Raw genomic sequence first — 25,157 nt, 5'->3', positions numbered from 1 at the left:
GAAATAGAAAGTCCTTGCAGTGACCTATTTTGTCCTGTGTTTTTAGAAATGTACACATAAGGCATAGTGAGAATTCAGTACTAGACCAATATTGAAGTTCCAGCTCGTCCTATCTTTGGCCACTAGGGGAGAATCACTTAGGGGCAGATGTATCAAAATACCTGTTTGCGATTCTCAAATAGCGTTTTTTTGAGAATCGCTATTTGAGAATTGCAAAATGGTATGTATATTAAAAAATCGCATTTTTTTTGCGATTTATTAGAAATTCCTTAATTGCGATTAGCAAATTGCTAATCGCAATTAAGGGATAATTTCACATTCATTTCTATGGGCCAGGAGGCCCATAGAAATGAATGTGAAGTTATTCCCAATTTGAGAATCGCAAATTGAGAATAATTTCAAGGGTGCAAACCTGATGTACCCCTGAAATTTACATGTGTGCGCATATGCGCACATACATGCCCTAAGGGCATGTATGTGCACCATATGGCACCTTCACAAATGCCAAAAAGTGCATTTGTGACAGAAATTGCAAATTGATGCATAGCATTTTGCGATTCCTTAAATGCTTATGCAAAATTAAGGAATCGCAAATTTTGCGATTCCTTAATTTTGCTATGCAATTTCTTCATACATACCGTTTAGCTAATTTTTAGTCGCAAACGCTGCTTTTTTGCGAATCACAGCGTTTGCGACAAAAAATTGCTTTGATACATCTGCCCCTTAGTTGTAAAAAGAAATGGAACTTCAGTGAGATGAGGTCAACATTTTTTAAACAATAAATAAACAAATAATAAATAACAATAAATACAAATTGCATTTTACAGTCCGCACAAAGTACTGATGAGTTACTAGGAAACATAAGCATATTTTTTCTGGCCAGCCAGATGCTTCTGTATTGTTTTAGGTTAAAAGGTAACCTCACTGTACTGTGAGACCTAACAGCACCTTTCATGAAAATAGAGGACATAATTGACTCTCGTTGTTTCATAGAATTAATTGGTAACGTCCCTCTCCTTAAGTCGATTTTCAATCTTGTGTAAAACGAGTTATGCTAAAGATAATTGCACCTGTAGTTCATTTAAAGTTTTACTCCCACTTTGTGAGAGGAATGAATTTTGATTGAACATGTTTACTGCAGAGAGGATGCCAGTTGTGAACAGTCTGCAAGGCTTTCTATCTCCTTCACCACCTCAATAATTGCTTGTGCCTGGTCTTGGTGGAGCACATGGGTAGCATTGGAGAGGAACTTCTCATGGAGCGATTCTTGGCTGAGAGGCTTCCTCCAGTGTCCATAGAAGGTGTCACATCTGCCAGTCACGATCTCTCCGCTCTCCAGGAGCAGCACTACTTCTCCGTACATCTGGTCAAAGTTAGCAACATTGTCCTCAGGGTGCTCCACTACCACCTTCTTCAATAGATTGATGAGATCTGGTCTACTAAGGGTGTCCTCACTGAAGGAAGAGATGCCCACCTCGCCATCCAGAAGGGCTGTGCAGGCGTTGAACTGGAAGGAGTGTCGTGCCTCGTGCTCAGACTCTGGGAAGGGCCTGTTGATATACTTGGAGACTGGGACCCTCAGAAGAACAGCGCGGATGGAAGCAGGGTTAAAGGAGCCTGTTATATTGATGACTCTGTTTCTGACTGAGATGGCAGCGTCTGCCACCCAGTGCATGCCCAAGTGAGCTGGGAACCTTTTAAAGGCAATATCTTGCTTCTCCAAGAGAAAGCTGTAATCTTGATCTGGCATTGCCAGGGACGAGGGCTGGTAGTCACCATAAAAAGCACTGAACCCTGAGCAGCCAGGCACATCCTCCAAGATAAGTGGGTTGGCTTCCATCCCACGGGCGGCTAGAAGTGCTGCTTCCATCCCAAAGCGGGTCGCATTGCCAATATGGAGAGGCTTGGCAAGAGTTGCAGCATTGGCCATAGGTGCTCCCGCCAGAGAGGCAGCGATCGCCAAAGCATGGGCACATTGTTTTGCATTCAGTGAAAGGAGTTTTGCTGTAGCAGCAGCGCTGCCCATGGTGCCAACAACAGAAGGAGGGTGGAACCTGAAGGAAATACAAAGAACTGTGTCAGACATGGAATAGTGATCACACCAAAATAAGTTTAGAAGAGGGGCAATGCTAACAATAAGTGTGAACTACGGAAATATACTTGTTAAATGTGTTATGTTATGTTAAATGTATTTTTTAAGCGCACAGCTGCCCCAGCGAAGGGGCGTCCTGGCGCTATATCAGAAAAAGAACATAACAAGCAAGCAAAGTAGGAAGCTAATAGGGCAGTGGGAAAAGATAAGTTTTCATAGCTTTCCTAAAAGCAAAAAGGTTTTCTAGAGAGCGAATGTGGACTGGAAGTGCATTCCACAGTTTGGCGGCTAGCACCATAAACGATCGACCACCCAATCTGCATTTACGAAATCGGGGAACAGATGCCAGACTTTGGCCAGCAGAGCGCAGGCTACGCGAAGGAGTGTAAAGAGTCAGAAGATGCTGAAGGATGGCAGGAGTATCAGATTTCAAAATTTTAAAAGCAAAGCATAATGCTTTAAATTCGATGCGTCTGATGACTGGCAACCAATGTAATTTAGCAATTGTGCTGCGGGCTGAACAGAACCGTGGGAGGCCTACCAGGGCCCTAGCTGCCGCATTCTGGACCCGTTGAAATCGCAGGACTTCTGCCGGTTAGCGCCCAGAAGCAGTGCGCTTGCGTAGTCGAGTCTAGATAGTACACTCGCTTGAACCACCATCTGGCGAGTGGGGGCATCGAAAAATTTGAGGATAGGCCTCAACCCACGTAATATGCCGAAGCACATAGATGCCACCTTCTTGGTGTGACATGAGAAGGTAAGTTTGGAGTCCAGCCAAACGCCAAGGTTCTTTAATTCCAACACCGGTTTTGGGGGGGGATCCCAACTCCCCAGGCCACCAATTTGCACCCCACAGATCTGGCTGTTTACCCAGTACCATCACCTCGGTTTTGAGGGCGTTGAGCTGTAAGCAGTTGGCCGATAGCCAACTGGCAACTGCCCTCAAACCATCCGCAAAGTTGGATGCCAGTTGGTCGGAGTCTCCATTAAGGGCCACCGCCAACTGGGTATCATCGGCGTAAGATACCATTGTGAGACCCCATCTCTTCGCAACCTCCGCTAATGGTTGAACATAAAGGTTGAAGAGAGTGGGGCTCAACGCCGACCCCTGCGGGACTCCTTGGGTGATGGCACGGGATTGAGATCTGAATGGTGGTACAACCACCTGAAAGGAGCGTTCCGATAGGAACGACTGAAACCAGTCTAACGCGCTGCCTGAAATGCCAGCCTCCCTAAGCCTTTGGACAAGAATGGGATGGGATACAGTGTCAAAGGCGGCACTAAGGTCCAAAAGGACCAGTGCCGCCGTTTGACCGGCATCTAGTACAGAGCGGAGATGTTCAACCATATATAGGAGTGCCGTCTCTGTACTGTGTCCAGGTCTAAAGCCATTCTGTGTGGGATCCAATAGTTGAGCTGAAGTCAGATGTTTCGATAAAAGATTATTCACATGGGCCTCTGTGATCTTTGCCACCCATGGAAGGAGAGAGATTGGTCGATAACTCTCCGGCTTCAATGGATCCAGTCCTGTTTTTTTTACAATAGGCATAACACAGGCGGCTTTCCAGGCAGGCGGAACTAAACCGATAGTTAGGGATTGCTCCACAAGATGACGAATGGGAGGAAGGCAGAGGGGCGCTGAGTCCACAAACTGGGCTGGTCTTAAAGGGTCATCTGGCGAGCCAGATTTAACCTTGGTCACCAAGAGGTTAAACTCTGATTCTGATGGAATGGGAAGAGTTGCCAAGCCTAGACAAGTACGAGGTGTTATGATTGTACTATCCAGGTCAACTTTGGGAAAAGAGCGATAGATAGCGCTGACTTTTTCCACAAAGAAACTGGCCAGACCCTCACAGTGAGCAAGGGAACAGATCTCGTTATTAGGGAGTCTGTTCACTGTGAACTCCTTCAGGACTTTAAAAACCAGCTTGGAAGGGTTGGAGCTTGCCTGAAATTCCCGTGCATAATAATCAGCTCGGGCCCGGCAGACGGCTCTATGGTACACCTTGACCTTCGCCAGGTAGAAAACTTTTAGGTCTTTCTCATATCTCTTCCTCCAAGCTCTTTCGGCTTGGCGACAGGTAGCTTTTAATCTCCTGAGGTCCTCCGAGTACCAAGGGTTAGACTGGGAGGAACGGTTCCTGCTCCAGGTAGCTGGTATCAGTAGGTCAAGCACTCGAACAATCCAGGCGCAAAAGGTGTGATACCCAGTTTCAACGTCATCCGAATAAACTAAGGGTGTAATGGTCCAAGCACGATGGAAATCCTCCAGTTTGAGCTTTTTCCAGGGGCGCCTGAAAGTTGTTTTATCAGGCTTCCCGGTAGGGCGAACTGCCGTAGTAATAAAAAGCTCAATGAGGTGATGATCACTCCATCCCATAGGTTTAGGGGAGGAGACCTCAGTCAATTGAAGGTTAGTGAAGACCGGATCTAAGATATGACCACCCTCATGAGTCGGATGACGGACCAATTGGGTCAATTGTACAGCTTCAAGATCGTCGAGTAGACCACTAACCACTGGTACTTCCAAGGCGTCAAAATGGATGTTTAGATCGCCGATAATGGTGAGATTGGAGGTGAGCAGAGAGAGAGAACTTACAAGCTCAGGAAGAGCTTTCCTAAAAGCACAATCACTCCCAGGAGGGCGGTATATTAACAGACCTGAAAAGGTTTGGTTCGGGCTAGTGCTGATGGAAAATTGAGCACATTCAGCGCCCACCAGGTCCATAGGCTTCCATGTACAGGTGAAACAGGTTTTAAAAGCCATGGCAATGCCTCCGCCTCTCCCCTTACGATTCAGGGTATAAATAGCATAGCCTGGGGGGAGGGCCAGATTGATAATGGCCGAGTCCTCATCTCCTAGCCAGGTCTCCGTCATGAAGAAGATATCAGGGCCTTCTAGAGAGATAGCTTCGTAAATATCTCGGTGGTGCTTAGACAGGGACCTGACATTATGGTGCCACAGTTTAATGGCACTGGGGGGAGGAGGTACCTTATTCCGATGTAGCATTGTCTGACTAGGGGCCCTCAGCGGAGCCAATAATTCCCAACGGCCACAAGGACAAGTGTGGGGACCACACAGAGGATGTAGACCCACATGTGAGCAAGGGGGCAATGTATGTCTGATCAGATGTAACGAATCAGAAGAATACTGATAGATCATTGTTACGAAAAAGAATAGAGTCTTACCACAATCCACGCGTCCTGGCGCGGACGGGCGCAGACGGGCAGGACTCTGGCTTGACTCAGGCGAGAGTCAGGCGCTACCGCTGCGCGTCACCGCTGCGCGGCCCGTGTGAGCATAAAATACCGGCTCACCTGAAGTCCTGGCAAGCGCTAGAGCGCTCAAGCAGATGGCACAGTTCACAAAACACCACCCCCAAGATGGCGGCCAAGCGCCACGCGAAGGAGCACAAGGGCTTCCAGCAAGGACAACAGACTCCGCAAAATGCGGTGAGGGCACAATTTATAGTGCAAGAATGTGGGCGTTATTATTAAAATATTAAAACCAAAAAGACGAATTACAGCATATAGATGAAAAACGCTATCTAAAATAGGAATTGTAAGCGCTCCACGCTTAACTAGCTAGCAGCACATAGCGCAAGCATGCACCTTTCTTCAAGAACGAGCAAACACAGTGCTCGTCTTAAATACCGGCTCACCTGGAGTCCTTAAAGGACCTTAAAAGACATACTTAAAGGATGTCAGACATTAATGCTATCATGCACTACGAGGAAAAAGAAAAAATGCTAGGATCTAATCAAGCATTTGACACAAACAAATAATCTATTAACAATGAACAGAAAAATACATTTTACCATGTTTACATTGTATTGTGTGCTATCCACATACATGATTTTGTTCACATCACAGATTCCCCTTGCGAATATTTCTGTACTTTGCCCTCATCAGGCACACATCATAACATTCCTTCTCTCTATGGATCTCAAATATAACATATGGAATATTTCTACCCTCTTGGAGCCTCATATTCATGCCCAGGTGACCCTGGAGCCCCCTATGGGCATTGTGTGTTGGCCAAAGGATATTTCTGCCCTTTGTGCGCATCATACCAACCTTTTAGGGATATTGCTGGCTTCATTGGAGAAACGCATGAGTCTCCCTTGCACCTCAATGCCAACATTGAATGCCAACAGGAAGTCTGAGCCGCTGGGTCGGAATCCCACGGGCAACATCTGGGAGGCAGCCATTAGAGCTGGCAGCACAGCACCTGACGGGTGAGTGGCAGGGTGCCAAGTGTCATCGAAGTCCATGGAGTGACTCTGTTAAAGGAGGAGTAGAGGATAAGAAGGTCTTTAAAGAAGGGTGGGTCAGGAAGTGAAGATAAGCAGATCAATAGTGTCATCAACCTATGGACACAATTTACAGAAGTGTAGGATTCATATTCTAAGATTTGGTTGAGTGACTGTGCCATTGCCCAATACAGACTCTTTACAGAAGTGGAAACAGTCAAGATTTTACATTGGCAGAGACAACATTTAAGTAAAATTCTCACAAACTCATCGCTCTTTGTCTATGATTGATTGATAAAGTAATTGACAGCTTTCAAAATCCTTACCGCTACTCCATTCACATATGCAGCCAGCGTAGGTGGGAGTCTCAGTCCTTTCCTTCCGTACACAGAGCTGATGGCAGACAAGGAGTACATGTCCTGTGAGAGACAGAATTAAGTTAGAAATCAACAGTGTGCCTAGACACCTAGTGGAGGAACAACAGAGCTTGTGGGAATGTGGATTATTCAACTCTAAACACGGATGATTCAACCTGATACGTGGTGGTGCCTATTAGAAGAAATGCAGGAGCAGGTAAGGAGTCGCTGTGAGTAGATGTAGTGTTTCTGAAGGACGGTTGTACAGTGGATTGCAATGTTTATTTAGGTACCATAGTCTATAGTTAACTGCTTAACATCTGAAGGTAGCCTGGGGTGTTATTAGTGGATGAGTATTTCATGGTGGATGAGTAAATCATGGTGGATTTTGTGACTTTGTCTTTCTCTATTATCTGTTATTCCAATGAGATGGTCACATTGTTGTTCTAGAGGGTTATTTAATGGGTGAGGGGTTCATGGGGTGTAGCTTGGTAAGATCCAAGATTCGGATAACCTGGTAAAATCTCATGGTGATCCTGAACAACTAATGTCTCAAACGGGGTTTGATTAAGGGATGGTTTGAATCATGAGACGTGGTTTTAAGTCAATGTCTCCTTTTCTCTTTGAGTAGCTCAAGGCCATACTAACTTTCTGGGTCGATGCAGGGTGTCTTAATGTTTGTGTCCTACAAGATGTATTGTTTATTTTGCTACCAGTCTCACCTTACCTGACATGACTCCTGGGTGATGGTGAACTCTGCTGATGTACTGGGTTTTAATGGATGTGTAGTCCTTGGTTTGTTTTTTGGCTTGGACCATGTCTGTCTTTAATTCATAGGGTCTCAAGGACATTATGGCCTGGTAGGTTTTTAATTGCTGGGTGGCGAATGGTGGGCTTGCTTTGGCCCCCCATGTCTCAGGCTGGATCAAAGGGAGATGGTGGAGATTGCTGAAATAGAGAGCTTTAATGGATGGATTGTACATTGGTGTTTTATGGTGTGTTGCATGCTGTAGTGCCTGTAGCTTGATACATGGAAGGATCACTAGAATACAGTCACACTCTTGGACTAAAAGGCGTTTTTAATTGTTGTATTTTACATGGTGCGTTGGTTAGTTTGTTCAATGTCTCCTATTACCTGGCAGTATCCCAGGACAATGTTGAACACATGGGTCGTGCTTCCCACCAGTCCAACGCCGATGCTGTCCAGGATCATACGTTTGCTTCGGTGCCGCACGGTTTGGGTCAGGTGATCTGTCTGGACTCCATGTATGAAGGAAGCAAAGCTGCTAGTGACCGCCTTCTCCAGGGGGCTCCCCTCCAGCACTGAATGAAGAAAAGAGACAGGATCAGAACTACAAGCATTCTGGGCTGGCATCAGGCACAAATCCTGCTGATCCGGACCAGAGCCACATGATGTTTATATGGGACAATCCTTACCCAGGACTCTTGGAGTTCTAGACTGATAGCAGATGCAAACCAGTGCTAGAAGCTCCTAAACCAGACTCTGGGACCATCACATAAGGGACCCAAGTCAGGGTGAGTGACACCAGAACCAGTAACTGGGTCCATTGGATACAGAGCGGTCCTGGCACAAGGAGAGTGGCATCAGAACCAGTAACGTGGACCCCGGGTATACTGAGCGGCATCATAACAGGGAGAGTGACCCCAGAACCAGTAACTGGGACCAAGATATAGAGAGCGGACTCAGACCGGGAAGGGAAACCAGCACCATTAACTGCATACAAAAAATACAGCGTGACCTCAGACCAAAGGCAGTGAGCAAACAAAGACACTTACCTTCCACCGCCGCTGTGTGCACCTGCCTGGACAGCCTGAGGATGGCGTGTGGTTTCTGGAAGAAGGGAGAAAGCAATATTAGTCGACTTGTTTCATTGTATAAGAACATAGAAGGGAGTGGACAGGGCTAAAAGAGAGGAACACAAGGCAACAGAGTCTAGAAGGAGAAGAGGACAGAGAAGGGGGAATAACAGGAGAGATTTGAGGGTTTTCACAGCTAGCAAGTGCAATCTGTCAAACTGCAGTTCAAGACTGGCAAACGAGTAACTTCAGCCTGGCACATGAGCAGGCTCCGCCTGCCATATAAGCAATTCCAGGTTGGAACATGAGCTGCCCCAGCATGGCACATTGCCTGGCATATCAGCTGGTAGACATGGAATATAAACAGCCATGGAGTCTCACATGAGCCGTAGGACTGGCATCATAGCCACTCCATCACAGGGGGAGCCCAACAGCAGGGCAGCACCCAGGTATGAAAGGCACCACCATAACATATGATGCTTGCACCTGGGAACACGTATGATGGTAGGACTCTGATAAATGATGCCAGCACCTTGTCATATGAAGTCAGGGCACTGACATATGATGAAAGTACCCTGACATTATAGGAAACATGCTGGCGTATTATGCCAGCACCTTGAGTTGGCATACATCTGATCGCAGCACTATGACAGATGATGCCAATCTTTTGGCATGTGGTGCCACCAGGCTGTCGTATGATGCCAGTGCCTTACCACATTCAACAGGGGTCTCTGTTATGGTGCAAGCATTCTGATTGGATGTTGGCACAGAAGCAGTTTGAAGCATGATATCAGCTGGCACGGTATGAAACTCTTTATTTTGCTCCTCCCGTAGATGCGAGAAAGACAAAGTCTCTTGGGCCACAGTGCACCACCGAGGCACTATGTATCAAGTGGCACATGCATGTGATCTGGGACCCCGTATCTATATGGGCACAGTTTTCTGATCGGCTAAAATAAATTGTTGCTTGAAAATCACCCTTCGGGGATGCCTCGACAACCTCTGGCTGTTGTTGAACTCTGTTTACATTGTGTACGTTGTGCATTATTACACCTACTTTGAGAAACAAAAACTTACAGTAAAGTCCCAAACACCTTTCAGTTCAATCTCTTGCTGCTAATTCTGCATTTTAACCAGCAGTTTATGCTTCACTGGCTCTGCTTGTTATCAGCAGCAGCGCTACAAGCAACAGGACTGCGGCAAAACCCCAAGACGCTTTAAATATTACTGTCGGATTTCTGAGGATTATGCCGTATGATAACAACCTCTATTGGCGAACATCTTATAACAGACCTTAACTACCCAGGATGCTTCTGCAAAGTTCACGGAAGACAGAGACGCCCATATTATGAACATCACAGAACACATGGCGAATGGTCTCAGAACTGGCGATATTAAAACACGTGGCAAGGTAAGACTAAAAGGGGCTCTCCTTCTATTCACAAACATATATTGAAAAAACAAACAAATACTTATTAAGAAGTATGAGAATGTAAAAAGTACATAAAAAGCATGAGAATGCCAAGGGTGAAAAAACGAATACACAAATTAAGTCAGTAATATAGCCACCTACATTATCTAATAAGTGATTGCGCTGTCTGTTGTTTTAAAATATATCACTCTATAAAAACCAATACATGAATAGTGAGATCGAGAGAAAGGCTTTCAACCAATGTAAGTGGAGAAGGGAAATAAATTATGCCCCCCAAACAGAACAAAAATATACAAATCCAGCCATTCGAGGGGCCGAAACATGATGCCTGTAGCGCGGCTCACCTGGAAGGCGCCTTGAAGCATGCTCTGCACTGGTGTCTGCCTCTGTCCTGAGAGAAGTTTTCCCTGTCTCTGCGAGCAGTCTCTGTCCTTCGAGGTGGAACCTCCTGTGCCCCGCAGTCTATCTCTGTCGACCTGAGAGGGGTCTCTTTTGTCTCTGTCCTGGGACAGTCCTTCGCTCGGCCTCGCTCTCTCCGGTGCTGAGGGCAGGTGAGCTTCTGGTGTTGGCTGATGTGTCTCTCTCCTGACAGAGGTTATATACGCTGAAGAGGCGCGTGAGATCGAGCCCTGCGGAGAGTGACGTCACTAAAAGGGGCGGGCGAGGTGTGCCCAGCGCCAGGTGTCATCCTCTGGGAAAGACCAGGGAGACATCTGGGAAATTCCTGAAGGAAATACCGTAGAAAAGACAAAAGAAAGAGGGGCCCGTGGGAAATCCATGGAAGAGACCCCTGGCTGATCCACGGTGTCCGTGTTGCCCTCACCTGGCTACCTACAATGGAGGATGAACTGAGATTATACTAGTAATCGTGATATTAAGAGTGTGAGCACGCGCAGATCAATCAAGGTCTTTTTAAAGCGCAGCAAATCACTGGGGAGGGTCTCAAGGCACACCTGTATCTTTCCCTGCATGCCTATACATCTGCGCATGTATGTATTTAATGACATCCATTTGTATTTACAATATAATATTTACATTCAACCATGTGAATCCAACATAGTAAATTGTTCATGCGAACACCAGTTTAATAATATTATTTAATTTTGCCATTTATCTTCGTGAGTGCGTATGTGCTTGTACGCAATTCTTTATCTCTGTATATACGACTCTAAGCCTTCAATTCTAAGCCTCTCTCCAAGAATCTGAGCTTTAAATGGGCTGGGTCTTGCCGGTGCTGAGCACGGGCAGTTCTGAAAAAGCAGGTGCTGAGACGGGTCCCTGTCGGACTCTCCATTCACCAGGATAAAAAAAATACATCTTAACTCTGCAGCAGTACCACCCTTCACCTCCTTTGATGTGACTTCAAAGAGACGCGTTATAGTTCTTTTACAGTCTCACCATTTCAGAACTGAAGCGTTTTTAACATGCAATATGTATGAAGCCATGATTGTTGCTTATTTATGCTATGCAACTAACAACCACTGACAAGGCCAATAGTACTGACTTGTTGTAAGTGTAATGTTCCTTGCTGTACGATATGTTTGGATGTAATGACAGAAGTACCAAAACACCAGTCGGGCGACAAGCTAAGCATAGATTTTTAGCTTATGTGCTTTTAAGCCACGCCCTTAAATATATCCGCCACAGCACTTTGAAAGATCCCCTAGTTTTTTCATCTCACTTAAAGCTCTGCTAAAAATATACTGGCGATTTTAGTTTACAAAAGAGCAGTTACATTCACACATTCAAACCCACGTTAAATATTTCTCGCAAAAATCACTCTCATAATTTAAGGGAACCCTAAATCATTTTTGTAAGGAGTAACTAAAAAACTGATATTCCTTCTTTGCTTTCCAAGGTTGGCATCAGTGGCATGGCAAGGGGGGGCAGGGCGGCAAACGTAGGGACCGCCACGGGCGCCAAAGGGCTAGCTATGCCACTTGTTGTAATGTATTCTTACTAACAATAGACTTGAAACAGTAAAAATAAATAATTTCTCATTAGAAACCTATGGTGTCATATCTCAGAAATGGAAGGGTAGAAGTTTGGGAGATGAAGATCCTACTTTAATTCCTCATAATAACCTTGAAAATCCGAATAGGAAGTTCCTTCTCTTTTTTAGGGGGCGGGGGGGGGGGGGGGGGGGGATGGAGGCAGGAGTTCTCTTCAAGTACCGCCAGCCCTGAGCCCTGCAGGGAGCTCCACTCACTGTCTTTGTTTCTGAAGTTAGGAAATCCCGGAAGTTACAGACAATAAACAACTCTCATAGTGCCAATATCAGCAGCACTTCTCAGTTCTCATAAAGCAACATACATAAATAAACCTCAAGACACTTTGTTAGTGGTGGGTTTTCTTACGGGCGATCCAAGACAGGCAAGCCCCTCTGCCTCCTGCCCGCCTGATGAGCCAAATTACACAGTGACCGTCACCAATCAGTGGTTACCATTTTCGTGAGGAGCCACCCCTCCCATCAGTGGACTGCCAGCCCATGCACTTACTCACGCCCCCCAAAAGGAAAGCAGAGCGATCGAGGCAGTCCCCGGTTGCTCAGGCCCACAACTGTCCATAGGACTCTTCCAGGAACAACACTAAGACATCCCTGGGTATCCTTGGCTTAGCCCCCCTGTTGTGCTGCTGTATACACTACCCTTCTGTACCTTGCAGACTCTAGATCGCCCTGTACCTACTCCTGCAACACAAAGCAATAAGTTAGATTCTTCCCCTCACCTTACCACCCTCTGGCTGTCCACAGGGTGAGTGGTAGAGTGGGAAACAGAGAGATGGGCAGCAGACAAGAGGTTGCTCCATGGGTGGGGGAAGGTATTTGTACCCTTGTCCTCCCCCCACCACGGCCAGAAGTGACGCGGCTGACTGACCCCTTGGTCCCTGGACCGGGGGCACTATTACGCTGACTTGTGTGCCTTCCTGTGGCACTAAGGAGGCCGCCCTGTTAGGAGGGCCCCCAACTTGGACCCCGGGCTGCCTGACATAGTGCCAATATCAGCAACACTTCTCAGTTCTCATACAGCAACATATATAAATAAACCACAAGACACTTTGTTAGTGGAGAAAATTGCTGCAGGTTTATTTGCATAACAAATATGCCAACATAGTGTGTTATCTTACGGGCGTTCCAAGGGCAGGCCAGCCCCTCTACCGCCTGCCCACCTGATGAGCCAAATTGAAATGAAATGAAATGAAAAGGGGATTTGTATGGCACGGCTGCTGCCTTTGGGCGTCCAAGCGCTGAATTACACTGTGACCGCCGCCAATCAGTGGATACCAATTTCGGGAGGGCCCCTCACTCCCATCAGTGAACCACCTGTCCATGCACTTACTCACGTCCCCCAAAACGGGGGTGGAGCGTTCCAGCCAGTCCCGGTTGCTCAGGCCCACAACCACCCTTAGTACTAACGGGGCGAATTCGCTCTTCCAGGGGACAACGCTAAGACAGCCCTGGGTTTCCTTGGCTTAGCACCCTTGTTGTGCTGCTGCATATAGTACCCTTCTGTACCTTGCAGACTCTGGATCGTCCTGTAACTCCTCCACAGCTCTGGGGTTGGCCACCGTCACAACCAGGGCCCCCCACCAAGGTGGGCATCTTTACCTACATCCTCCTGATTACCAGGCCTCTCCCAGGTCCAGAGAAATCAAGTCCAATCCCATACAGGACCAAAGGCCAGCATGCCCCTCTGGACAGGTGCCCCCATCTTTTCTAAACTCCCTGTGAACTTTAGACTGATTCAGTTCTGGCAACAGGACCCTCCTACCCTGGAAAGTCCAATCATTGCCTCCCAGCTCTCATACCCCAGTGGTGACAGGGGAGACACCCCCCTGCCCGCTGCTTCTACAGAAGCTGTTCCAGTGCCTGCACAATTACACCACCTCTCCCATGGTGGCTTACAGCCGGCTGTCCCCTTAAATGCCTTGGGATTCCCATTACCCCACCTGTTAGCATGTCCTGCTGAGTCTGCCTCGGAGGGGGACCCAGTATCCGTGGTACCCGCCTCGCCCAGCCCTTCATGTAGATGCACCCAGGATGGCCTAAAACAATTAGTTGGGTGTTGGTTCAATGTTAACATTGCCTGGCTGAAGATCAATACCTTTGACAAGCCACTCCCGACAAGGAGTGCCAATGCGGGTGGAAGTAAGAGTTATCAAGCCCGCCTTACTTCCTCTCACCCAGTATCTGTGTATAGCAATTGTTGGAGTATATCCATTGCATGCAGCCAGTCACCACCCTAGATGATGCCTTGTCCTCCCAAACTTCTGCTAGTATGCCAGAGAGCAGACAGGACCAGATGAACCAGAGGGGAACCAGTCTAAATACCTGCCCTTTATTTAATACTGGGAATGCAAGTGTTCTTTAATACTTTGTAGCCCATTTGTGCTTAACCCAAGGGTTTCCCCTATCTCATGACCCATAGCACACTCGTTAGATGACCATTTCCACAACCTGCATGGCTGCCAGCCAAGGCTAAAGGGTCGGGAGAATTTGCACATGTTATTGTTACTCAACTCAATGGTACTCCTTTCATCGACCTCAGAAGGATGAACTGCTAAGTGGACCTACCAGGATCTGAACCGGTGACCAGCGGTCGAACCCAAGCCCCTTTCATTTCCGCCGCTCCACCTGCCTGTGAACTTGTATCCCAGGGCAAACTTCAGGAACCATAACCCATACTTGGACCTGCCTGAGCTAGAAACACACATCTAAATGGCCTGCTAACCACCAACATTGCAGTCCGAATAATTGCTGACAATTCCCAAGGTAACTTCGCTTAACTGAAGCAACTGGTAACATATATTCAAACAACAGGACAGGTAGGGATAAAGAACACTCCTATTCCCCAATCAATCACTATAGAACAACAAAGGAGTGGCACAAAATGTAAGAGGAAAACAACCCAATATATTCCTACTTGGATATCCAATCTCCAAATACGCCACAAAAAATGTTACCAAAGAAAAGAAAAGAAAAAAGGGAGGGAAGTACACAAAACTAAAGTGTTTAGGTAAGTGGAAAGTAATTATTGCTAAAAAATAGAACCCTCACTCATCAACATAGTTGATGACATGCTTCATCACAGGGTTCTAAAAGGAGACCGAGTGTCTCCTTGGTATGCTACCATGTCTGTGTTACAGCGGAGCAGGTATGTAAAAGACGTGTAGGGAAGTGCTCAAAAGGAATACGTGAGTTGAAAGATGGCGGGCTGTACTCCAAAATAACTTTAATCAAGAGTCAGGCCACAATCGTTAAAAACTGGTGATTCTGGCACTATTGACCATAAATTCGAGCCAAATGTATCCTATATGAATTAGGGGTCGACATGTTTCTGCTTTAACATGCTAGCTCAGCAAAGCTTTCATCAGGACCACGAAAAAATAAAAAAATATAAATATACTTCCCAGGCGGTATACGCACCCTAAGGCATCCTGACACCAACTGTCCATCCTAATATATGTAGACTATTGTCTCTATGCGTCCCTTGTATTTAATTGTGCAGCTACCAAATCGATAGGGTCTGTTCGGCCTTTTGATTAAAAACACGCGCATATTGGGCACACGCGTATTCGAATCCAACGTTGTGTATATATAAATACGTGCTTAATCAAATCCAATGTTATGTGAAAATTTCAAAGCAATTGGTGAAGAACTTTTGGAGACTTAAGATTTTGAACAAACGAACATTGACATTTTTATGTGTCATTTCATGCTTTCGATTAAAAACACGCACTTATTTTACACCCACATATTTGAATCCAACGTTGTGTATAAAAAAACACGTGTGTATTAGAATCTGTCGTTGTGTATATATAAATACGTGCTTAATCGAATCCAACCTTATGTCAAAATTTGAAAGCAATTGGTAAAGAACTTTGGGAGATTTACGATTTTGAACGAACATTTACATTTTTATTTATATAGACAGATGATGTATGTGTATTCTATTCACAGTACAGATTCTACGATGCCTTAAAGGTCCTAGTTACCGATGTATAAAAATGAATCAACGCAGCCAAAAACCAGACTTCACCAAATGAAAAGGAATGGATTAAGTGAAGACATCTGTCTCACACTGGGGGACAATTTGGAGGACTTTAATCTAGTCCAACAATTCAGGTCCCAAATATCTTTATGCTCTGACCCTGTCTTTACATCTCACAATGATACTCAGATATGGAATGATTGTAAAAAAAAATGCTAATCCCGTCAGATCTCTTCATTTCTCTCTCGTTCCAACTATCCCAGCACATGACCACAACTATACACACAAAATCTCAGATTGGACAACCCATTGAGGACCAGCTAAGCAGACTATAACCATAAGAAATACAATAAAAGGACTTTCAGAGCTATTTAAAGCTGCCAGATTACTGAAAATCACAAAACTACATGTCTGTCCCTCACAATTCATCATCCACCACACTGCCATGCACTGCACCCTGTAGCACGATGACTGCACCTCAGTGGTCCTCACTCCTCACATAGAAAACGTCCCACAAAGAATCACGAAACAAAGACAACACCTTTCCAACCTTACACCCTATATGGTGTAGCCTGCTATACATGTAAGTAAGCACTCTAATGCCCCAAAAAGGGGTAGTTAGCACTAAATAAATACTGCAATAAAATATAAAACATGAGCCTATTAGTGGCTTATGTTAAAGAACAATTTTATTTGCTCAGTAGGTGTATACTTAAATAAAATTTGTTTTACACAAATAGAAGTCTTTTATCTTCCCTGCCTGCTGTTGATGGTGGACTTCCAATAATTCTAAAACTATTCCACAGAGAGTTTCCAAACTGATTTTCTTCTAATTGTTTTATCTTGCTAATAGATACTGGATGGCAACAGCCGAAAAGTTTTAACATTTAAAATTTGTGCCATGATCGGTTCAGTCTTTGGCACATGTTCAAATATGTATATTCCTGCTGTTATATGAGTAGTTGAGCCTTTGAACATTGCCGTCTTGACGCTCTTTCTACTGGCCTGCTGGATTCTTGATTGCCGGTATTGCGGGGGACGGAAGCTGAGGGACTGCACTTTCCAAAACCCCTTGCGGTGCGCACACCACCGACGTTGAGGAGAGCTCCAGGAGGTGGTTAAATAACGGCCAGGGTTCCCTCAGCGCGACTTGCGTGCGGGCTGAACGAGGCTGCGCCAGGCCATTTTTCTTGGAGCAATGATCTGACATAATAAATCACTGGTAATTCTTTTTAATTTCTTCTTCCTTGTACCGAGGCCAGCCAAGTGAAATGGCTGCGGCCAAAACTATTTTAGGTAAAGGTCTATAGTTAAGTCAATCAAACATTTGACAAAAAACAACACATAATTCTAGGTTCCAAAATTACGAATTATATCCCACGTAGATCAAACTTATCACACATAAATGATAGAAAATATATTCATTTTTTATTAGTTGATATCTATTTTTAAATTATGGAATTGTTATGGGTCATATATCTCTGTTTTGACCTCATACTATACATATATGTGCAAATTTAATCTTCAAACATGGTATTCATATATACATTTCAGAAATTATTATTTTCAATATTAAAACAAGCATTTGCAATGCAATAGGTCTCGCAGCATTAAAGTTTGAGTTATTGGCATTGTATATGACAATGTGTTGCATTACGTTTTAAGCAAAGTCTGTATTGGTGTATAAAGATGATTTGCAAGATGATAGCTGTTGCAAAATATTAAGCAATGTTGGCAATATTATATTATGATAATATTGTAAGTCCCTGTTGTACTTATAAGCATTTTGGTAGCGCATAGTGATGTTGTGGTGCCCCTGAGTAGTGCTGTGGTGGTGCTGAGTGATGCTGTGGTGATAAGAAAGCTAGAGGGAGGGCGAAAGATAGATAAAGGGAGGGCGAGAGAGAGATAGAGGGAGGGCAAGAGAGAGATAGAGGGTGTGCAAGGGATGGAGTGTGGGGCGGGGGATGGAGTGTGGGGAGAGACTGTCTGTGAGATCATGGGGAGAGCTGTGATGTCATACACATGGCTCAGTGAGCAAAGAGTCAGCATTGACGCCTGGTATCTTGTAAATGTAAATGTATTTGTACTTGTATAGCGCACAGCTACCCGCAGGGGGTTTCCCGGTGCTTGTACGAATACCGCAAGGGAACCCTTCCTGGTTTTGCATGTGAAGTGTCCACTCCTGGGCACCCCCATGGTGAAACCAGGCATCCCCGGCGCTGTGGGGACTGTTGTGGAGACTAAGCAAGCTATTGCCCAGAGTTGCAGCGTGGGACCCATGATTAGAATAGGCACTGAGGCGAGAATATCCGGTCAGAGGAATTTATGAGCCCAAGACCCGCCGAGGCGGGAAACGAACCCTTGTCCCTGGCTGGAGCTCTGCATCAAGGTCTGCCTGCTCTAACCATTGAGCCACACTTCTCCACATCTTCAAAAGATCCCATCTGGAAACATGCAAGGCGGACTCAGACTTCCATCCTCCCCAGGTCGGTAAATTGACTGTGGTAATTGGGTGCTTTCTGACTGGCTGTCCATACTTTTTGTATTTGCCATCATGTTTCCCATTTCTAAAAGCCTGCAGAAAGGTAAATAATAAATCCGCTGTTTCCTAACAACTGAGATTGACTAACATTATGGGGGTTGTGCGCCTGTCGATAAAAAGTGGTTTTCTTGGGAATCGGTGTTGGCAGCGTGGTCCTTGTTAAGCAGCTCACGCCAGGAGAGCTAAAGCTGTTTTTGCAATGGGGGTTGTGCGCCTCTCAATACAAATGGGGGCTAAAGCACTTTTAGGCTTAGCCTTAACATTGCCTTTCTTTCGCACAGGCGGTGAGGGGTCAATTCAGAGTTCAATGCCCCCTTGTCTTGCGCAGAGTAGCTTATGTTAGCATTGGTGATATTCGGAGTATCATTGGTAATACGGCTGGAAAGGTCAGCAATTGTCATTGGGGGGGGCTATAACACGCTTCTGCAGAGGTGCAAGACTATCTGCACCCCCAAATCCATCCCTACCGGTACCAATGACACACCCCACCTGACCACTTCCAATGTTCGGCTGTTGACCGAGTGGTTGCCCCATGGCTGAGTTAAATTGCTGTTTCAAGGCCCCTTGGCAGTTGTCCGGTGAGGCTTGATATGGCTGAGAATGTACTGTCTGCATATCCACCGCTACCTGAGATTGTTCCTTCAACCCTCCCAATTTGGTCTACTAACCCCATCAACCACACTCATCAGTGGCGAATTTACTGCATCATCGGACAGACCCTTCCAGGAGGGGTCAGAGTTCTTGCCCCCTTCCCCAGTGCTCGAGTTTGTAAGGCTTCCAAGTTCCAAGCCTTTTCAAGACTTTGAGCCAATGTCAAAGCTGGCAACAACACTGGTATCTCCGCCGGGGGATTAATAACTGCCTCCATAAGTGCATCCACCATCTCACTCTCCGCTGGCAAATTAACAAAACCGCCAGGATTAATCTCTTCACCGACTTTGCCTGATTGCAATACCTTCATAGTAGGACGTCCAATTCTGGAAGTAATCGGTCGAACTGCCTTACTCTTAGTAGTAGAAAAGTGCGTTTCAGCACCTGTAACAGCCAGCACTGCCGGGTCGGTTGTCACTGTAGTAGAGCGTGAGCCAGCTCGACCTCCCTTCTGAGCCGTTACTTTTGACGGCGCCATTCCACCAAATGAAGCGTGGACAGGTGTATGTGTCGGGGAGCTCAGCGAGTTGATCAAACCCCGCAGGGTAAGATTACAAACCCACAGTGGCGTCCCTGCAATCAGGTCCAGCATCAGGTGAGTCGGGGTCAGCTGTTTCACTTTCTTTAAAAAGGCTTTAATTGTTTGATATTTATCAGATAGTCCCATAATTTCCAGCAAATGCGAAATGCTCATATCTGCAAACAAACAAGACGTGCCCGCGCCCCCGGACTGTCTGGCACAGAGAGGAGCAGTGGTGATGCGGGGCTCCCATGCCCGAGGGAGAGCCCCGCGGAGGCTGCTGATGTCCGGAGTGGCAGTAAGTGGGCCTTAGTTGTGGGGGGGGCTTGGTGCGCGTGCGCGTCTGTGTGTATGTGTGTGTGTATGTATGTGTGCGACGGCGGACGGGGGGGGAGATAGGGGGTACGGGGTGAAGGGTCGGGAATGAGGGTAAAGAGTCGGGTGAGAGACCAGGGTAGGGTTAGTGAGGGTACTGGCTCGATAATAAAGCTGACTTTAGCCCCATCACAGCACTCGGGCAGCACAAGCACAAGTAGAGATAAACGAATGAAAGGTTGACAGGCCGCGTTAAAAACATGCCCTGGCTTACTTGTATTTTGGCGTTGCCACTGCTTGTTGGCTTGCAATTCAAGAATACCAGCCAGCGCATGGAGGAAAGGTTTGGGAGTGTCATTTGGGTTTCATCCAGCAAGGGGCGAGTTAAAGGTTAAAAGGGTGGAGGCAATGCGGCCTAAACTATCACAAACTACCTGAAAAATACAATGGGTATGCCGGTAGTCCCGGTAGAAGAGCGGCTAGCTGCTACCAAAATGGCCCTGAACGCTGCCCAAAAGGAAACTAAATTTGTCATGGAAGATAGTGAAATTAGCACTGAATCCGAGCTAGAAGCACAGGATTTGGGCGACCAAAATGGCAGGAGCAGCAGTATCTTGAAGGACAATAGCTCCAACGTCTCCAAACCAGATCATTTAATTAGGCCAGGTCCTTGTATATTGACAATCCCCCTTGAAATATCCACAGCATCGGATACACCCGATTTGATCTCTCCACCCGCAAAAAGGTGTAAGCAGCATACTGCACCAGCACCGCCAAAGAACAGTCTCCTGAAAAATAAAATAAAGGGGAAGACATCAAGACAGGACGAAAGGGATATTGTGATAGGACCCAAAGACGCAGCACGACACATGCAAGGCATTGAGACTCTTTTTTTAAAACGGCATGGAAAAATAGACTCTATTGAAAGGCGGGTTATGTCTGAGATAAAAAATAGTACAAAAAGACATTACTACACTAATGGAACTGGTCACAGCCTTGCAGACATCAAATGTTAATATTATATGCCAGAAATACACCTGGCCATATGACGACTATAACAACAGTATTATTGCAGTGCCCCTTGGATTCTTCTACAGATCTAGTTTTGAGCAGTCTGACCTAACAGGTAGAGCTAATTGCATTCCTGCTAACTTTAGGATACCACTTATGCCAAATAGGTTCACCCCTTTAGGAAGCTGCAGTGAGGTTGATTGACTGGGCTTAAAAACAACAGAGCCTGATGATAGCATTTGCATTTTTAAGTTAGTAGACACACCCATGGAAGAAGAATGTGTGGTAGTGGAGCATAGGAATGAGGGTAACCATTGTAAACCCTCAAAAGGTATTGAAGCAGTTTCTATAGAAGCGCCGCAACCAAATGTTTGTAATGATCCCACCTTTCAGAACAACATAAGTGGGGTAGTTTCAACAAGCTGTTCATCGGTCGGATTACTACAAATTATGACATGGAACATTGCATGGGCCATAAATAAATTGCATAATCCAGTATTCAGCATTGCACTTTGATTCTCTTACAGGAAATATGGTCGACAGAAGTTTTTTATATTGAAGGTTTTAAAACTATTTTTTCTGAAGCAATTCCGTTTAAGGGTGAGAGAGCGAGTGCAGGCCCGGCAGTATTAATTTCTGTGTCCGCACCCCTGACCCTAAAGTAAATTTACACAAATTCACAGCACTTCCAGTTCTTCGTTTTCACTGTCAAAGGAAAGCAGAATGTTGTACTTATTAAATTCTACAACAATATTTTTGACAAGATAAGAGATAATTATAAAACTGGAGGTAGAGTTGGACAAAATTCTGAAGGAATTAGGGGGCAACATATTAATCTGGACATGGGATTTTAACAGCGAATTATGTGAATATATTATAGGGGACCAATGTGGCTATGAAGACGTTCTTGGCAATCAGATTCCGCATTTCCCTCACAATCCTTATGGTGAAACAATTAATCATGGTATGCATAAATTTAACTTAGAATTCATGGAGCCAGGCCCCCATGAGGGAGTTCATGTTAATCATACATATGAGGGGGCTAGGTCGTCTTCATGTATTGACCACTTTTTAATATCTAGTAACTGTAGGCCCTTGGTTGATAAATGTTTCATACAACCTAGTCTTCTTAGTGACCACCATCCCCTTTTGCTAATAATAAACTCCAAATTATAATATAGACCGACGACAAGTGCCCTTGAAACCAATATCAAAATGCAAGGTAAAATGGGATATTGATAAAGTTGACAGGTGTTGACCCTACAGTCTTTGTGGGAAATATATTGAAAAAAAAATATCCATCACATAAAAACATGCCTGGACAAACTATCTAGTAACATTGAAATTGTTTCGGCCTGATGAAATCTCTAAGGATCTGAAAGTTAAAAATAAGAAGAACAGTGATGATTGTCCAAGTTGGTTTAACCATCACTGCTCCAAATTAAATAGGGACTTGAAGGAAGAATTCAAAAGTAAACCTAGGAATAGAGAAACAATCTGTAGTCTTCGGAAGAGCTATAAGCAAGCTCTAAAGTTGAGATAAACTGAAATAAGGGAGAATGCTTGGGATAATCTGATCCAAGCAGCCAAGACTAAGAACTCTATCCTCTTCTGGAAAACTATAGACCAACCTTTGTTTAAAGATGTCTCATCTGCAAAGGCTGATACATTTGTTATGACAGAGAATGGTTAACCCAATTTGAGAATATTTGTAACCCTTCACAACAGCCTATGGAAATAGATGGAAACCGCTACATTACCATAATAAATACTCCCAAATAGAAATAATCACCCTAGAAGAGATACAAAATACCTAGAAGAGATAAAGAAATAGCTTTAAAAAATACTGCAAGTGGAAAGGCTGCTGGACCGAATGGGGTCCCCATTGATGTCTTTAAGCATGATGTAGATCTCTGGTCCCCTATTCTAGTCAATCTGTTTAATTCTATTATTATTGGGGTGTTACCAGTAACCTGGGCTGAAAGTGTGACGGTACCTATTTTAAAAAAAGGTGACAAAGGTAGCGCAAAATGCTACTGACCAATATCCCTTCTTGATTCCACTTCTAAAAGAATGGATAGAGTTTTGCTAGCCAGGCTGGAATGTTGGGTAAAAGACAAAAAAGTCTTAACCGAAGCCCGGTACTACTTTAGAAGGGGTATTGGAATGGTAGAGCAGTGTGTCAACCTCGAGCTACTTAAAGGGAAATACAGACTTGCCAAAGAAGGTCTACTCCATCTTTGTTTTGTCAACCTCTCTTTAGTGCGTTTGACCTGATCCATTATAATAAGTTATGACAAACATTAGCAGAGATGGGCGCCTCAAATGATATTATAAATTTCCTATCACAGACATATGCCCATTTAACCTCAAAAGTAGGATATGGCCAGAAAGGGTAATGCACAACGCACTTAAGAGTAATTTGAGGAATCAGACAGGGTTGCGTCCTTGTTCACCTTTAATTTTCACTCTATATCAACAGTATTGACTTTTTATTACAGAGTTTGAAAGCTGATGCCCCTGTTGTCGGCAAACTTGTCACCCCAGTTTTATTATATGCAGATGATGCAGTCCTGATATCAAGGACTGCAAATGTTCTCCAACTCCTGCTAGATAATTTTTCAAACTTCAAGACCTAAACAGACTTTAAAATAAATTTGAGCTAAACACTTGTCATGACATGTGTGAAAAGGAAAATTAAGAGTAGAACCCATAATGTTGGGGGAACACCCATCGAAAGGACATCTACTTTTTCTTATGTGGGGTTCCTTTTTAATAGCAAAGGACCGTGGACTGCACACGTGAATTCTTGTAAATTAAAGTTCTTGAGATCAAGCGAGGCTATCTTTAGATTCTCTCAGAAAATAGGCAACAAACCGATACATGAGTTCTTAAAGTTATATGGGAGCCAGTGCATCACAGGGGTTTGTTATGGTGGAGCATTAAGGGGCATGGCAGATATCTCCCCATTACAAACCCTTGAGAATACATTTTTAAGAAGGGTATTATTGGTCCCAAACTCAACTACTACTTATATAGCTCACAAAGAGCTAGATGCACCATAAATGAGCGACCTGATCAATGTGGCTGCCCTCAGACTGTGGCATCGAATTTGGACAAAAGACGAAGCAAACTTTACTAAAGATATAATCCTGGATTGCCTTCAATTAGATTATTATAGGAATATACCATGGTTATTTTACATCTTTATACTTTTAACTGAGTGCAACATGGTAACTAACTTCAGAGATCCCAAGAGCATCCAGATTTATAGTAAAGCGGATCTCAAGAGGAGATACCTGAAATCTAGAGAAACAATGTGGGTAGCTGAACTCAGTACAAAACTAGGTGTCAGATCTTACTGTGAAGGACCGTTCTCTTTGGGCACACAACCGTATCTTATATTTTCAAGAAATGTAATACATAGATTTTATTTAACAAGATTAAGGTTAAGTACTCTCCACTTTCAAGAAGCTTTCTCTGAGATGGGCAGTTGGAGCTCTAACTTACCCAGGTGATGGTAAAACCTTCCAGAATATTTTGCGTTTTATACCTTTTTGCAATTTTTATAGGGACATTAGAAAACTAATTTTATGACCACTTTTTATGATAAATAAATTGCATTTTTATAAATCTGCTTTTTATCATGTCTGTAATCTGGAAAATGCATCGATATGTAATGCGGTCATCCGTTTCATTCAGATGGTTATTAAACGGAGAAAGGATCTTACATATTTGCAAATCCTGAATTATGAAATCGAAGAAATTGCATTTTAACGTATATTTTTTTTATATTATACACCCTGATACAAAGCTTTTAATGATAATAAGTTGCTATCTGATGTTTTTTTTTATTACTTTGCATGGATTAATGTATAATTTTTCTGTCAATCTTTAGTGCATACTGTAAAGATATGCAAAAAGTTAATGATACGCTTCACTTACGTTTGTGAGGAAATGTGCCTTTTGTGATATTTTATTAGACGAAAAATGTATTTTTAAAATTAATGATGAAATGGTTTTATTGTAGAATGTTTTATGGTTATACTTCTATATACCGAATAAAGCTTGATTGATTTGATTTGAGTAGTTGTGCATGTAAAGGAAGTTTCTAAAAACAGAGAAGATTGTGAAACTCTAGTAGGAGTGCTAGCATGTTGAGCAACAGGTGAAA

The 25,157-nt window shown here is 44.5% G+C and overlaps 1 protein-coding gene across 1 annotated transcript; it reads right to left on the bottom strand.

The window, feature by feature from the left end:
- Positions 1 to 709: 709 nt before the first annotated feature.
- Positions 710 to 9,305, bottom strand: LOC147660735 (cis-aconitate decarboxylase-like). The gene is made up of 6 exons (XM_086951494.1): positions 9,150 to 9,305; positions 8,499 to 8,625; positions 7,837 to 8,024; positions 6,672 to 6,764; positions 6,170 to 6,375; positions 710 to 2,054 (listed from the first exon to the last, which is right to left on the bottom strand). The coding sequence occupies exons 1-6, from the start codon at positions 9,303 to 9,305 to the stop codon at positions 1,133 to 1,135; spliced, it is 1,692 nt and encodes a 563-aa protein (XP_086807620.1). The 3' UTR covers positions 710 to 1,132.
- Between the last annotated feature and the right edge of the window lie 15,852 nt (positions 9,306 to 25,157).

This window comes from Lissotriton vulgaris, unplaced genomic scaffold (assembly GCF_964263255.1).
Source record: "Lissotriton vulgaris unplaced genomic scaffold, aLisVul1.2 SCAFFOLD_1543, whole genome shotgun sequence".
In the NCBI taxonomy this organism is placed as follows: Eukaryota; Metazoa; Chordata; class Amphibia; order Caudata; family Salamandridae; genus Lissotriton; species Lissotriton vulgaris.
The sequence above is the reverse complement of the archived record's forward strand: the minus strand, read 5'-3'. Positions and strand labels throughout refer to the sequence as shown.

What these genes read in the sequence shown, in the direction of transcription:
- LOC147660735 (XM_086951494.1), bottom strand. Translation starts at nt 9,305, where the DNA reads ATGCTTCAAACTGCTTCTGTGCCAACATCCAATCAGAATGCTTGCACC. An exon ending in TTGTCCTGGGATACTGCCAG is followed by an intron (nt 6,765 to 7,836) that starts GTAATAGGAGAC and finishes TGTCTCTCACAG; the next exon opens with GACATGTACTCCTTGTCTGC. An exon ending in GCCAGCAATATCCCTAAAAG is followed by an intron (nt 2,055 to 6,169) that starts GTTGGTATGATG and finishes TATTTCCTTCAG; the next exon opens with GTTCCACCCTCCTTCTGTTG.